This window comes from Dromiciops gliroides, chromosome 2, assembly GCF_019393635.1.
Source record: "Dromiciops gliroides isolate mDroGli1 chromosome 2, mDroGli1.pri, whole genome shotgun sequence".
NCBI lineage: Eukaryota > Metazoa > Chordata > Mammalia > Microbiotheria > Microbiotheriidae > Dromiciops > Dromiciops gliroides.
Window position 1 is genome coordinate 200788299 of NC_057862.1, and position 17160 is coordinate 200805458.

General features: G+C 35.3%; 1 protein-coding gene across 1 annotated transcript in view; it reads left to right on the forward strand.

Moving 5' to 3' along the window:
- Positions 1–17160, forward strand: part of HEATR5A (HEAT repeat containing 5A) — a 174073-nt gene that overhangs the window by 78221 nt on the left and 78692 nt on the right. The window contains exons 15-18 of the mRNA XM_043988253.1: positions 783–946; positions 1046–1221; positions 5174–5279; positions 13423–13613. Of these exons, the coding sequence (XP_043844188.1) occupies positions 783–946; positions 1046–1221; positions 5174–5279; positions 13423–13613 (637 nt within the window). The remainder of the gene's footprint in view (positions 1–782; positions 947–1045; positions 1222–5173; positions 5280–13422; positions 13614–17160) is intronic.

Consider the following 17160-nt stretch of genomic DNA (forward strand, 5'->3'; position numbering starts at 1 on the left):
AAGATTAAAAATACCTTCCCCGCCAAATTCTAGTCAGATTACACACTACTACATACAGTAAAGCTTTAAACTTGAGGAGCTTTATTACAATTGAAATTAATTAAGTGAAGAAAAACATTTGAAATGATACTGTAAATCAGTGGTGGAAAATGAGCTGATTCATAAGTGTAATTTATACACACCTTTTTCAGGAACATATATTTCAAATAAGTACACCTAGAGCAATTAGCTTTTGCTATCTTTCATGTACCTCAATCATACATTGTCATAATCAGATTATGTTCTTTACATTGTTTTGCAATAGTTGTGATGCATTTCCTGATTAGTTCACATTTCTCCCTTGGTTTACCCTATAACTAGTAGCACATTTGAAGCATGTATCCACAAGATATCTTTTCAGGTTTTTAGGAATACTGTTTAGTCCATAGAATAGAACAAAACTAACCAGACCTCAATAACATATAACCTTGAGATCAGGAAAATTAGAGTTCAGATCCTGTCTCTGACACATCCTAGCTTTATGGCCATGATCTTTTAACCTCTCAGGGCCTTAGATTACACTCTGTCTAAATTACAGGTGATATGCTCATCTGCCTTAGAAGTAGTTTCCAAGTTGTAATTGCTTTACACTGATGAAACCATAGGTCTGGACAAAAACACAAGAAAACAAAACCCAACTCTTACAAAGATAAAATCCATTACCTGTGTTACAGCCACCTAAACGAATTATTTTTGACAGTTGATTAAATGTTTCTTTTCTTTCTCTTTTTTTGGCTCACCAGGAAGCCTCTCTGCTATTCTCAAAGAGCTAGCTGTTGACCTGACTGCTTCTGATACCCAAATGGCAGCATCCACATTCCTACTTCCACCCCTCTGTCACCAGAATGATCTTTTATTACTAAGTCCTTTACTACAAGACACTGACCACAGATTTATTGAAGAACAGGTAAAGTCCATTCTCAAATAGTTCCTGGCTAATAGTTCTGGATAATGGCCATTTGTGGATTATGGTTAACAAGCTTCATTTGTTGTTGTTTTTCTTCAGCTCCTGCTTGGTAATGGTGTTGCTTGTGGAAGCCTAGAGTATGACCCATTTTCAATTTATGAAAAGGGTATAGAAGGAGATTCAGTACCTAAGCCCCTACCTCCAACATTTTCACTTATCAGCTCTGCAGCCAGGCTTTTTGGAATTGTGTGTGCCCATGTAGCAGAATCTCAAAGGTAAAACATTTTGAATCTCTTGAGTAAGACATGGACATATGAAAATATGCTGTACAATTGTTGAATACTGCTAGAATACAAATGAATGGGGAGGTCATTATGTTAATCTACAAATCTTAGGTTAGATTTAGAGAAATTGTTATATCTTTGTGACAGAAAAGAATTGAGTCATCAAATATTAATTGAACACATACTGTGAGTATATGACTGTGCTATGGCCCAATAGGAATGCAAAGGGTGACATGTTATAGAGCCTACAATCTAATCGAGGAGTGGGGACATACATACATGAAAAGCTAAATAATATTACAAGCCTATGATATGAATTCTTTCATGAAATAGTATATGATTAAGTCTCACAGCAGAGACAGTAAACTCAAAAGACTGAAGCTAGGCTGAAATTGTCATCTGAAGGCTTTATAGAGAAAACAGGGTATAAGCTATCCTGGAAATTTAGTGTAATTTAGGGCATAAAATGAATTTCAAATAACTGACATTGGTCAAAGGGACAAAGCTATATTTTAAAGGTTCAAGGATTCAAATTAGGCTCTGGGTGTATAGCAGTGGAAAGAAATTTTTAAAAGCATTATTTTCATTTTAAATGTATTTTCGTTTTGACATGAATCTTGTACCTAGATAATTTGATATCCCCTTCTTAATAACTAGTGAAAAGTTTCTGTTCATATCCACAATCCATTTATGGTTTAAATGGGATGATTTTTCATGGCTATCCTTTTTGGAGTAGCACTGTTTAAAATATTTTCATATTATTATGTTTAAATTATTGTATATGCTCTTCTAATGGTGAGTATAATGCATATATTGAATTCTGATACATCTTGTAGTGGGTATAAATCATTTTTCAAATAACTTTTTTAAATTTGAGAGGTAATTAAAAAGGAAACCTGCTACCTCAGGTTGTTATTAATTATCTAAAATGGTTAGTAGTTTGGGAAATATTAAGAAAAGTAGTCTGGACATTAAACCATATTGAGAAACTAGGTCATAAGCAATTATCTGCTGTCCCCAGTGGCTTTCATTAGAGGACCAGGGAGAACAAACTGCATGAAGGCAGCAGATGGGAAAGTTATCCCACTGAGCTTTAAATTTTAGAAGTTATACAATTTATGATTGGATTATATCTATAAATTTTCTCATATTCTGATAGTTATGGTGTACCATTTATTAAAGCCCACTTGCTATTATTCTCCCTTTGAACCATCTCTTTGTATTTTTTTTTTTTTTTGAGGCAAAACAGTTAAGATTTGTCTTAAGCTAAAAGCAGTTAATTAGGGAGCAGGTGGGCATTAAAAGCTTGGAATTTTTTTGGACAGTTCATACTTAGATATTTTCCTTTTGGTTGCATTTTATGGCAATATAACACCAAGGCTTGAAGAAGTTCCATTTAAAAATTAAACTGAGAATGGAAAGTAATTTTTCTCTGTTCCAGTCCCTTTACACTTGGAATAAGAAAAATTTCATTTTTTAAGAGCATCTTAAGGCCTAAAACATAGGAACATTTTATATAAAGAAATTTACCCAAGATGATCATTTTTAGAAAAGCTGAGGGGGCAGCTAGGTGGCGCAATGGATAGAGCACCAGCCCTGGATTCAGGAGGATCTGAGTTCAAATCTGGCCTCAGACACTTGACGCTTACTAGCTATGTGACCCTGGGCAAGTCACTTAACCCCAATTGCCTCATCAAAAAAAAAAAAGGAAAAGGAAAAAAAAAAGAAAAGCTGAGACTAGAGGGCAAATACAACAAAAATGGAAAATATTGGATGTTGGAGGGGATGTGGGAAAAGCTGGGACATTAATCCCGGCTAAGAATTGGAAATCAAAAGAATGCCCATCAATTGGGGAATGGCTAAACAAACTGGTATATGATGGTGATAGAATATTATTGTGCTATAAGAAATGACAAGCAGGATGACTTCAGAAAGGTCTTGGAAAGACATGTATGAAATGATGTATATAGTGAAGTGAGCAGAACGAAGAGAATGTTGTGCACAGAGACAGGAATATTGTTTGATGAAGAACTGTGAATGACTTGACTATTCTCAACAATACAATGATCTAAGACAATCCCAAAGGACTATTGATGAAACATACTCCCAAGAAAAAACTGATATTGATGGAATAGACTGAAGCATGCTTTTCACTTTCTTTCATTTTTTTCTTTTAATCAAGTTTTCTTTTACAAAATGACATATCATACATGTATAACCCATATCTGATTGTCACCTCAGGAAGGGGAAAGGGGAGGGAAGAAAAGAGGAATAAAAATTGGAACCCAAAACTATAAATAAAAATTTTTATTACATTAAAAAAAATTAGCAAGGCAGGAACAGGAGTGAAGGGGGAGGAGTAGGAATTAGGAGGGGTATGGAATTCATTATTGTGGAAAACTACTGATTGTAAAATCAACTCTGAGAGAAAAAGAAGTAAAGCCAGCAAAGAGGTAATAGACAAATAGGGAAGGTTTCAAAGGACCAGAGGTCATGATGAGAATGAAGAGCAGATTTAGGAGAAGGAAATGCAGTAGGAGAGGTATATGAATAGGAATTTATAATCAGAGAAAGAAATTTCAGGGTTCAGGATTTTAGAGATAGAATAACTTAATATACTCTCAGTACAGGTACATATTTGCATAACTGAGGAGATGAAATTTCTAAGAGTTGATGTTGTTGAACTGAGAGGCCTGTGTTAGAAGAATCACGAGTATGAGTGTTAAAGTTATTGAAAGTGATAGCAGGGGCAGCTAGGTGGCGCAGTGGATAAAGCACTGGCCCTGGATTCAGGAGTACCTGAGTTCAAATCCGGCCTCAGACACTTAACACTTACTAGCTGTGTGACCCTGGGCAAGTCACTTAACCCCAGTTGCCTTACCGACAAAAAAAAAAAAAAAAAGAAAGTGATAGCAAAAGACTGGGGTGAAGAGAGAATGTTACCATTTGCTGAAGTGAAGCTGCTTTCATGAGAAAGGGGAAAAGACTCTTCTGGAGATTATTAGATGGTGAGCATAATCATGAAAGATGGAATTGAATGAAATGAGCATTCAAGGAGCATTCAAGGAATTTTGTTGAATGATGCGTATAAATGAATGGTCTGGATGCATTAGAGGGAGCACATAGAATAATTTCCATATTTGTTGTAGAATGTTGGAACTTTTAAGAAAAAATCTTCCATCTGATATAGTCTTTTGGGTGGACAAGACAAATGCACTATCCCTACTAAATCATTAAACATTCCCATTTTGTCTTTTATGTAATTTACTCTGAAGAATTAATGTGGCACAGTGTTGGACCCAGAGTTTGAAATACCTGAATTCAGTTTTGCTTTTGACAGTAGCTGTATGACCTTGAACAAATTCCTTAATTTCTCTCAACCTTTGGCAACCCTTAAAATCTATGTTACTGTTACAGATGCTGTTTTGTTTAGTCATTTCAGTCATATCTGACTTCATGATTCCATTTGGGGTTTTCTTGGCAAAGATATTAGTATAGTTTGCCATTTCTTTCTGAGGTCAGTTGAGGAAACTGAGGCAAACCAGTTAAATGACTTGACCAGAATTACACAGCTTACTAACTATACTTGCTAGTATCTGAGGTCAGATTTGAACTGAGGAAGAGTAGTCTTCCTGACTCTAGGCCTAGCACTCTATCCACTGTGCCAACTCACCCTTATAGATGAGTGCCAATCTATTTGCATTGGAAGAAGGAATTCCCACACCAAAAAACCCGTGTCCTTGAAGTATTATTTAATCTAATCAGGTTCCTTTTTTATATTTTTAATCATCAGTTATATAAATTTTAGTATCCTTTACGATATAACTTAAGTAACAAATTACTATAGAAACATCAGGGGAAGTCCTTTTGGCTTATTTTTTAAAAATAGATATTTTGTTTTATCTATCACACTTTTTAACATTTTTGCTTTTGATATTTTAAGGTTATTGGTATTGGAACAACTTTTGGACAGTATAAAACACACAAAAGCATCTCGTCAGCAAATAGTACAATTACATGTTATGTCAGCATTTTCTAATTTTTTGAAGGTAAGCTTTATATTTTGTAAATAAACATTTACTTATGTGATCTTTTAATGACAAGAAATGCTAGTAGCTTGCTGAGGAAATTGTTTGAAGAGGTGAACTTCTTTCTTTCCTATAATTGTGTACAGTCTAATTTAAGAAAAAAAATCAGTTTTTTCCATGTCAGTCTGACTGTCATTCAATCCTTACACCTATAACTTTGTCTCATTAGTTGCATACCTTAACTCCATAATCTAAGCAACCCTGACAATTTTTTGTACTGCATATTTTGTATAAAAAGAAATAAATTTGACTTATAATTTAGTTGTTCTTTCAAGCAAAGCATTAAATGGATGTGCATAGCATAGAAGTCTTACAATATTCAGTACCTTAGTTTCTCTATTATAATATCCACAGACATTTATTGAGTACTTACTAGGCATAGGACACTATACAAGTGATGTATTTTAAATGTCTGTGAAATTTACATTATTCATAAAATTTTGACAGCTTTATTTGAACATTGGATATTTCTCAAAACCCTCTACAACATAAGAGTCTAGGTCGTTAATGTTTGATACAAACTCACCAAATCGTTAGAAGGGATCTGGAGTTAAATTACTATTATAAGCAATCTACTTTAATCAGTAATAATAATTATTCAAGAAAAGATTGATAGCATTTGTAATTTTTTATCATGCTTGTCATTTCCTGTTGATCCTAATTGAACTATATTGTACATAATAAGTTTTGTTTTGTTTTTTGCTCATGGTCTAAAAAGATCTGTTTTTTATGGGATTGACATTAAAATATATTACTATAAATTCTTGCATGAAGCTAAATGAGTTAAATTTTGTAAAATTGTTATTGGATGTGGATCAAAATTAGGGCTTTCATAGTTGAGTGTTTCTATTTAATGTAAATTCATTTTGTTTACATTAGATATTATAACTGATTGGAAGCCCACTCTTAACTAAAAGACAGTCACATACACATATTCACATGTATATATACGCATGTATATACACACATATATGTATATTTAAATAACTTGTATTTCACATTTTAAGATTTTATAGCAAAAAATACTCTTTAAAATGTCAGTTTATTTTGTCTATAAATACAGATTTAAAGCAACCTAGACTAAATAAAGACTAACTGATTTGCATGCTGGTCTACTTCTAGAGCTATTTCGGGAAAATTCAGCAATTCTTCCAACATTTATGAAAAACCTAACATTTATATGTCATTTACTGTGTACCAGGCACTGTACTGAGAACTTGACATACATTATTTCATAAATATAAACTTTACATGTATGATCTTATAAAACACTCTGAAACAAATATAAAAGACAGGATCTAACATTAACAGGTAGACATCCTGAGGAGTAGGAATGCAACAGGGAATATGGCAGAAATACAAGATAAATTATTGAGTGATCTCCATCACGCACAAAGGAGAGATCCAGATAAAGTACCAGAATGCTTAAGAAGAAAATGCTTTCACCTGGCAGTCAGGGAAAGCTACACAAAAATGGTTCCTTATTTGATCTTCAAAGGAGCATAAAGATTCTTACAGGCAAAGATGAGGAGAGAGTACATAGTAGGCATGGAGGAGTAATCACTAATCTTTATATAGCTCTATAAGGTTGAAGTGGCATACATACATTATTTCATTTTATCCTTACAATAACACTCATCCAGGTGTTAATATTAACCTCATTTTGTAGGTATAGAAATTGAGCCTTAGAGAGGTTAAGCTATACAAGATTTTAATTCAGATCTTCCAAGTCCAGCACTCTACTGTACCACCCTACGTCTCAGTTTGTACAAATTCCCAGAGACAGAAGGCAGTATGTTCAGTTATGGTTAACATCGACTGATCCAGTTTGCCTGAAATGTGGTTTGTAAAGGAGAATAACATGCAGTTGTGATAGACTTGACTCTTCTCAGCAATACAATGGTCCAAGATAGTTCCAAAGGACACTCTCCAAATCCAGAAAAAAGAACTGTGGAATCTAGATGCAGATTGAACCATACTATTTATACTTTGTTTTTCTTTTTTGAGGTTTTCCCCTTTTGTTCTGATTCTTCTTTCACAGCATGATTAATGCAGAAATATGTTTAATGTGATTGTACATATATAACATATCGGATTGCTTGCTGCCTTGGGGAGGAGCCTCCCTCACTCCTCCCTCGGGTGGCAGGGAGAAAAATTTGGAACTAGAAATCTTATAAAAACAAATATTGAAAACTATCTCTACATGTAAATGGAAAATAATAAAATACTTTTATGATTTTTTAAAAAAGGAGAATAACATCAAGTAAAGTTGAAAAGGTACTTTGGAAACAAATCATAGCCTTAAATGCCAGACTGATCATACATTCAATCAACAGTATGTCATCAGGGCAGCTAGGTGGCACAGTGGATAGAGCACCGGCCCTGGATTCAGGAGGACCTGAGTTCAAATCCGGTCTCAGACACTTAACACTTACTAGCTGTGTGACCCTGGGCAAGTCACTTAACCCCAATTGCCCTGCAAAAAATTAAAAAACAGTATGTCATCTCCTTCAGACCCCAACTACCACCCCAACTCACCTCTGTTCTAGCATATACTCTTGTTTCCTGTTTTATTGAGCTGGGGCCATTGTGAGGTTATCTTTTCCTATGTTCTAAGTACTGCTAAGTGCCAGGGATACAAAAACAGAAGTGAAACAGTTCTTTAAAGAGTTTACAGTTTCGCTAGGAGAGATGGCATGTATATAGAGGCAAGAGCATGTTGCTGGGCAGGTTGAGGAGATGCATGCAGCTGGAGGATCAATTAAGTCTTCATGCATAAAAGATACTTGAGCTGAGCTTTGAAGGAAGCCAAGGATTCGAGGAGGTAAAGGTGAGGGAAAAGTGCATTGCAGTAACTCGGGAAAGCTAAATAAAAGGCATCTAGATAGGAGATGGAATATTGTGTGAAAAACAATTAGAAGGCTAGCCTAGCTATATTTCAGTTTGGGTATTGTACTTTCGAAGTATTAAGAAAACATCCAAGGACAGATGCCTATCAAGCAATTTGTGTAAATAGCTAGATGTATGGATTTCTGTATCACCATCACAGAACATGTGGGAGACAATGAGGTCACCAAAGGAGAGAGTATAAAGAAAGTAGAAGGTCCAGAACAGAACCATAAGGAACACCCATTTTTAGGAGGCGATAGAAGGATAACAATAAAAGAGCTTCCAATCATCAGACAGGTAGGAGTGAAACCAAGAGAGAATGAAGTTCATGCAAGTCAAGGGAAGAAAATACCTAGAAGATGAAGGTGGTCAGCAGTATCAAAAGCTGCTGAAAGTTAAAGGAAGATAAAAACTGAGAACGAGCCATCAGATTTAGCAAGGCTGAGATCATTGGCAGTCCTTTCAGTTAGGTGGTAGAGCTGAAAGCCAGACCAAGGATGTGTGAGGAGCAGATGGGTAGTAAGGAAGTAGAAATAACTGGCATAGACTGTACTTCTAAGGACTTTAGCAGTGAAAAGAAGAAACAATTTATAGCAATTTAGCTATTACTTAAGGATAGGGGAAACCTAAGCATGTTTGTAATCAAGGAAATCAGTAGAAAGGAAGAAATTGAAGATGAAAATGAAAAGAGAATGATGATGGAAGCTGCTGAAAGAGGCAGGAAGGGATGAGATTGAGTGCACGGTAGCAGTTAGCTTTGGGGAGGAGGTGAGCAAACTTCATTTTCTAAGAATGGAAAGGAGAGGGGCGGCTAGGTGGTGCAGTGGATAGAGCACTGGCCCTGGAGTCAGGAGGACCTGAGTTCAAATTCGGCCTCAGACACTTAACACTTACTGGTTGTGTGACCCTAGGCAAGTCACTTAACCCCAATTGCCTCACACCCCCCCCCAAAAAAAAAGAATGGAAAGGAGAATGGTCTCAATTTTCTCCATAAAATAGGAGAAAAGATCTTAAGCTAGGAGAGAAGTGAATCAGGGTTGTTCTGGGGACTTGAGAGATGCGACATTTAAAACAACTACTATAGGGATGGTGAAAAATAAAAGGATTGTCTTGCATCAGTGAGTGATCATTTAAAAGAAGGAAATGGCAAGCCTCTTTAGTATTCTTGACCCCATATGAGATCACAAAGAGTCAGATATGACTGAAACAACTGAACAACAGTATGAATTTGTCATGGACTGTGGCAGCACAATTTTTTACCTTACCCCGGTAACATTCAGCATTTTGAAAGTAATGTTAAGATGACTCAGGTTTGAGATTAATGAGGTCATGAACAGTAGACGTACAAAGGGGCAAAGGATTTAAGTAAACCTCACTAAAATTATTGGACATAGAACTGAAGGGAAGAAAGTGAGACCTAAAAAGAGACAGTAGTTGAGTGGAAGAACAAAGAATGATGGAAAGAAAGACTGTAAGATAAAGAGTCTTTGGAATGAAGCAGGCAGTAGGGGAGATTGAAAAACAGAAAATTCTTATCAGAAGAGAGAATTTCTGAGTTCAAGATCTCATAAGTAAAACAGTTTTAAATAATGGTAAGGTCGCCATCCTACGAGTGCCTGAGATAGTATGAAGAGGGATGTCATGAGAATTGAAGAAATTGAGGCCAGGGTTTTCAAACTTTTTTTTTTTTTAACATGGCCAGTGTGGGGTTTTTTTTTAGCTTACAATACATACTAGTTAAAACAGCTTTCTGTCTCAGGTTGGGGGTGGGGGAATTTTAGTTAACTGGAAAAAAAATTTAAAAAAAAAAGACTTAAAGTAACAATTCATATGTTGGGTACAGAATAGATTTTATTCATTTCCCCAACAAATGCTTATATGCAGCAGGTGCTCAATAAATGTTTATTCATTGGTCATGTAACCTCAGGAAAAAAAATCAGCATTAACACTGCAGTTGCGAAAAATGAAGGAAATGGTCGAGAGAAAACATGAGTCAAGTATTGAACGAATGCATTGATAATAAGGAAAAGTTACAGAGTTGGGTAGATGATAACAACAATAATCTGGATAAGGCAATATAAGTGAATGGAATGAACTGGCACAACAAAAGGAGCACTGTCTTTGGAGTCACGGGACCTGGTTTCAAATCCTACCTCTGCTACTTACTGCCCTGTAACTTTGGGCAAGTCACTATCCGGGCCTGTTTCCTCAACTCTAAAATGAGACGTGGGAATAGAAGGCCCCCTAAGTGCCCCTTCTGGCCCTAAATCTGTGATCTTATGAACATCAAAGGACGATAAGATAATCGGTGAGGGTGACAAAAGGAAGGTCTGGAAAGTGGCGGTAGAGACTTCTTCCTGGATGTGCTCTTCAGGGACATGAGAGAAAGAGTACTACTAGAAGTGACAACAAACGGTGAAATATCTTTGAGAAAGACAGAAAAGGCCAAATTCAGATTAGTGCGTCTTGTACTTTAAAACTAATTTCGTGGTTTTATTATAATGATAGATAATTTCCTACGTCTAATCACTAATTTTTGAACTGTGGGAACATACACATAAGGTATTATTAGAGAGTAGTCAAAAAAGTCATCTTCAAAACCATACAGTACCCATATTACTTCAGTGCTTCAGGATTCCGTCATTCATCCCTGTGGGTACTCTTTTTGCCATCCAGATTATATCCCTTTTATACTTTTTATACTTTAGGGAGTTGCTGTGGCTGGTGATAAACCTGTCCAAACTTCGTAGGCTGATCATGAGACAACAGATGAATTAGAATCCATCACTAGGCCTTGTACTCAAAGCCTTGGTAGTACTTTCCAGAGCTAAGCTTCACAAACAGTCTAGGTCACCTCCATGTCATAAGGCATTGTCTTATAAATAATAAGTGTCTTATAATAAAGCATTAGTCTTATAAAACACTAATAATAAATAATAAAACACTAGTCCTTATGTTATAACTCTAAAATTAATTCTTTCCTAGGGACTGTTTCTTATCTATATATAAAACATTTATATTTCTGTTATGTTTGACACTTTTAATTTAAAGCTGTTAAGACGTATTACAAACATTAGCCTGTTTAAAAAGCAAACATTTATGTATACTAGAGCTTGAAAAAAGTATGACAGGAAATCCCAAATTAATAATAATGATTAACATTTATGTAACACATTAAGATTTCAGGTGTTTTACTTGTATTTTTTCATTCGAACCTCTCATTAAGTTTGTGAGGTAAATACCAATATTCCCATTTTACAAATAAGCAAACTGAACCTCAGAGGCTAAGTGACTTGTTCATGGTCACAGCTAGTTAGTGATAGAGGTAAGATTTAACTCGTCTTCCTGATTCTAAGTTTAAAACTCCATCTGCTATATCAGATTCAGGGTGACAAAGAGTGCTCTTGGATAAATCATTTAACTTCACAGGGCCTTTGTTGCCTCATCTATAAAATTTTGGAATGGGACTAGCTTAGGTGTTCTCAATCTTTTTTGAGTCATAACCACCTTTGATGTTCTAGTGAAGCCTATGCATCCCTCCTCAGAATAATGTTTTTGAATGCATAGGATTACAAAGGAAACCACTTATATTGAAATACAGTTGTCAATTTTTTTAAAGTTCATGAAACCCAGATTAATAACCCCTGTACTAGATGACCTCCAGACTCTCTCATTGTTCTAATGTTCTATGTTTGTAATGCAGAAGTAATAATGACTTCTCCCTTCACCTCTGCCTCACAGAGAGTCCTTCTCTATTACAGATCAAAACTACCTTCGAGGGGCAGCTAGATGGCGCAGTGGATAGAGCACCGGCCCTGGAGTCAGGAGTACCTGAGTTCAAATCCGGCCTCAGACACTTAACACTTACTAGCTGTGTGACCCTGGGCAAGTCACTTAACCCCAATTGCCTCACTAAAAAAACAAACAAACAAAAAAAACCTACCTTTGGCACTGAAGCCTTTCCTGATCCTACAAATTACTAGTACTCTCCTTCTCAAACTGAGTATACAATGCTGATTCATTAAATGTCTATTATGTGTCTTTTTGATGTGCAGAGAAAACAAAGACAAAATATGTTCCCTGAGCTCAAAGTGATTTCTCCCAGAACTCTCAGAGACCTTTGGAATTCTTATGCCCATGTCATTTTCTGCTTTATCTATTCTTGTGTATGTTTTTATTTCCACAACTGGTTTGGAGGCTCCTTGAAAATAGAGTTGTCTTTTTCTTTACATTCTCCTTAGTACATAGCATAGTGCCTTATATACATTCAGTATGCTCAATAAATATTTAGAATAAGTGAATGGACTTGGGCTTGGAAGATTATAGATCTATCCTTATGTAATAGAAAAAGGGCCCATCTGACTCCTGTTGGAATTGATTTTGACCTTTGTTCTCTGAAGTAATCTCCTTATGTGCTGTTTATGGATGCCAAAAGAAAAAAGAGGAAATCTCAAAATGACATAAAAAGTATTTAATTTTTCCTTGATGCCTCAATCTGTTGTTACCGTATCAATTTGAGTACACCCTCCAAAAATGCTGATCTCCCTTCTTCTGTGTCTACTCATCCCATGTCAATTTCACCTATATCATCCTATAAATCTCTCTAAATCATAGTGTTTAAGTGAGTAACAGTAGATCTCATAGACTATTCATTGCTTTTTTTCTTCACTGTTAATATATTACCATCCCATTTTTGCTAGTCATATGTTTCTTTGACATCTTGTATGCTGCTTTTCCTGCACAATGCCTCATTTTTAATGCCTTTCAGCCTGCTTACAACCACTTTTATACCTTGTCATTGAACTGTTGTTTAAAAGTACAATGATTGAGTTCCAATTTTTATCCATCTCCCCCTATAAACAAAAAAAAAACCCTAAAGACAAAAGTACAATGAACTAATAAGCACTTAAGTGTTTTTTATTCTTTCTAACTTAAATTCTTTTAGTGAATATATGCACATTTATAATAAAGTTGTTCATAATGAATATGGCAATTGAGAAAGTATTTTTGCCTTACAGTGCTTTGAGAATATATTAAATTATATTCAGTATGTTTTTAGTGTTAAGTAAAAATTTCCTATGTTCTCATTCTTTGAAAATGTAAAATCCAACTATGGTATATATGACAACTATTTAAGAACAAGAATACCCATTTCTAGCCCTGCCAAGTAATAGTTTGTTATATTTACTAATATGGCTGCTTGTTCTTATTTCAGTATGTGGCCAGCTCCAAAGGAAATTTAGGCTCAGAAGAAATGAGAAGGCCTGCACTAACATTACTGATGGGAGCCTTGGAAAGTACCAACCCCTTAATGCGATGTGCTGCTGCAGAGGGTTTGGCTAGATTAGCCCAAGTGATTGGTGATGTCTCCTTTACTGCTGGATTAGCACAGGTTAGCTTTGACAAGTAAGTGGAGTTAATGTTTAGTACCTTTGTATTTTAATATACTCTTCAAAAGTTGAATGAAGCCATCTGATTTGTTAATGATATCACAACTCTACTAGCCAGTTTGAAGAAGTTCTTATTTTGTGGACCTTTTATGAGGGACAAGAAGAACATATACAGAATACTCAGACACAGTAAAACCCCCTCATTTCATTGGTTTTAGAAAGAATTCTAAATTATGGGTCTTTTTATGAGCTTCTTGTGTTTTAATGAGAGATACCATGCTCAGAGGCAAAAAAAATCTCAGAATGAGATGAAATCTCAAAACTTATCAAGTCCAACTGGTTCCCGGTGGGCCCAGGGATGTCAAATTCAAATAGAAATGGATCCCTGCAGGCTTCATATTGACTAAGAAAACCACAAATTAACATTATCTTTGTTTTATTTTTATTTTGTTAAAATTTTCCCAATTACATTTTGTTGTTTGGTGTGGGGTTTTTTTGTGAGGCAGTTGGGGTTAAGTGACTTGCCTAGGGTCACACAGCTAGTAAGTGGTAAGTGTCTGAGGCCGGATATGAACTCAGGTCCTCCTGAATCCCAGGCCAGTGCTCTATCCACTGCACCACCTAGCTGCCCCCGATTACATTTTAAGTGAATAATTTTGACAGCTCAGGTCTAGCCTGTGCTTGAAGAAGAAAATACCTAGTGAAGAGGAAAATGTCTAGAGAAACTCGCTACCTCTCAAGGTAGTTTATTCCAGTTTTGAATAGTTCTAACTGGAATTTTTTCCTTATCAAGATCTCTATGGCCAAGCATAATGAAACTCATCTTCCTTTCACATAGTATTCCTTTAAATACTAAAAGAGAGCTATCATTCTTCTCCTGTCATCCCAAGTTTTTCCCCATTGTGTTATAAATATCCATAGTCCTTTAAATTGATCTTTGTTTGGGATAGTTTAAGACTTCCCACTGTCCTAGTTACCTCAGGACATGTTCCAGATTACCTTTGACATGCAGGACTAAATTGAATACTACAGATGTATGAAAACAGAATATATAGCAGGACTGTAACCTTACTTATTATGAACGTTATACTTCTTTTTGTGCATCCTATGACCACACTAGATTTTGGCCACTATGTCATGCTGTTGATTCACATAGCTTGCTACACACTGAAACTCTTATTTTTTGTTCTATGCCACATGATTCTTGTCAGTCAGTATGTTTTTGAATCCCATTTTTAAAAAAGTTAGCTCTCCTTCCCAGGGTTTTATCCCTTATAAATTTTGATAGGCATAATACCTGTGTTTTTATCCATGTCATTAATAAAAATGTTTAAATTTTTAAATTTTTTAAAGCCTTAATTGTATTACAAGAAATTTCTCTCTGGGCTGATATTTATCTATTAATCATCATTTTTTGGGTTCTCATTCACCAAGTTCCATATCCACCTGAAATACCATGATTGAGACCATAGCCTTTGTTATCTTGTTTACAAGGAAATATGAATGATTTTGTCTTATATCTTGCTTAAATCCAGGTGGAAATATATCTTTAGCATTTCCTTGATATGCCTATATATTAACCTTTCCAAAAAAGTAATTAAGTTAATCAGAAGTGACCTCTTCTAAATGAACTGTATTCATAGTAATTACTATTTCCTTTTTTGAAGTACTAACAAATTGTCCTTTAATGTCACCATCTATACAAAAAATGACACTTCAAATAATTGAATCTGTGAAATATATATTGCAACTGGATAATAGATTTTTATTGTGTAAAGCTAAAGTAAAAAGGTAGCAGCAAAATGACACACTTGAAAGAATAGCAAGTAAGTACAAAGTGCAGAGAGTTGCTTTCTAGTCTCATATCACATAACTTTGGGAACAGTGAAAGCTTGCAGGTCCCTATCCTGAATTGTGAAAGCAGTAGAATGATGTAAAAGTACACCAACATAAAGTCCAAAGTTAAGAAGCAAGCTGTGATGAACAAAGAATGCCACCCTAAATAGCTATTATGGGTACATGAGAATTCAAAACATAAACCCATAAGAAGATGGTGACTCAAAAACAACTTTTAACAAAGGCTCTGAGAAAAATGAAGCTTAGATACAAATCCAGCAAGAATTTCTAGAAGAGTTGAAGCAAGCATTTTAAAAAGAGCTAAAATGATTTTTAAAACTAACAGAATACGCAGTGGATAGAGCACCGCCCCTGGATTCAGGAGTACCTGAGTTCAAATCTGGCCTCAGACACATGACACTTACTAGCTGTGTGACCCTGGGCAAGTCATTTAACCCTTATTGCCCCACAAAAAAAAAAGAAGAGATAATTTAAGAATTACTAGACCACCTGAAAACCATGAATACACACACACAAAGCCTTGAGATAATATTTTAAGCAATTATTAAAGACAACTGCCCAGATTTCTTAGAACCAAACAGCACTGTAGAGTTTGAAAGGATCTACTAGTCACCTTCTAAAAGAAACTGCAAATGAAAAAGTCCCAGGAACATTACTGTCAAAATTCAAAACTCCCAAATCAAGGAAAAATATTTAAGCAGCCAGAAAGGAAGAATTAAAGTACCAAAGAGGGACAGTCAGGATCACACAAGATTTAGTGGCCTCCAGGGAAACAGAGAATTTGGAATATGATATTCCAGAAGGCAAAGGATTTAGGCTTACAACCAAGAATAATTTAACCAGCAAAACTGAATATAATCCTATGGGGGCTTGGGGGGGAATGGATTTTTAATGAAATAGAGGACTTCCAAACATTCCTGAACCCCAAAACAAATAAGCAAACATTCCTGAAGAAAAGACCAGAGCTAAGTAGAAAATCTGACATAGAATCCTAGGAATCATGAGAAGCATAAAAAAGTATGGATAAGTGAACAGTCATAAAAAAACTAAACAAGATGAAATAGTTTATATTCTTTTATGGGGAAATGGTACATATAATCCCTCAGAACTGTATCATGCTCAGGGATCATAGAGGGAATTTAATTGGCTGAGGAACTGGGAATTATTGTTAGGTTTTGATGGATCCCAAAAGAAAAAGAGAAGTGTGAAGAAAATGAACACATTGGGAGAAGGGGTAAGGGAGAGAAAGAATGGGGGAAATTATCCAATATAAATGGAATGTGCAAGATGAAGTGAATACAACAACAGGGGTATAATGGGAATCATCTGAAATAATCAAAGGAAAGAAGAATACACATACAAATAGTTGGTTACAGAAATTATCTTACCAAAAAGAAATAAGAAATAAGGTTAAGGGAAAGGGAGGAGAAAATTAATGGGAGGGTACTATAAGGGAAGAATGAGTCAGAAGTGAAACAAAACTCAAAGTGGGAGTGAAGAAAAAAAGAATCTAGGGAAATTCATAGTTTGCAATCATAACTGTGGATATGAATGGGATGAATTCACCCATAGAACAGAAGATTGCAGGATGGATTAGAAACAAGAATCCAACAGTATGTTGGCTACAAAAAACACATTTAAAACCAAAAAATACACCGAGTTGAAATAAGTATCTGGAGTAGAATCTATTATGCTGCAGATGAAGT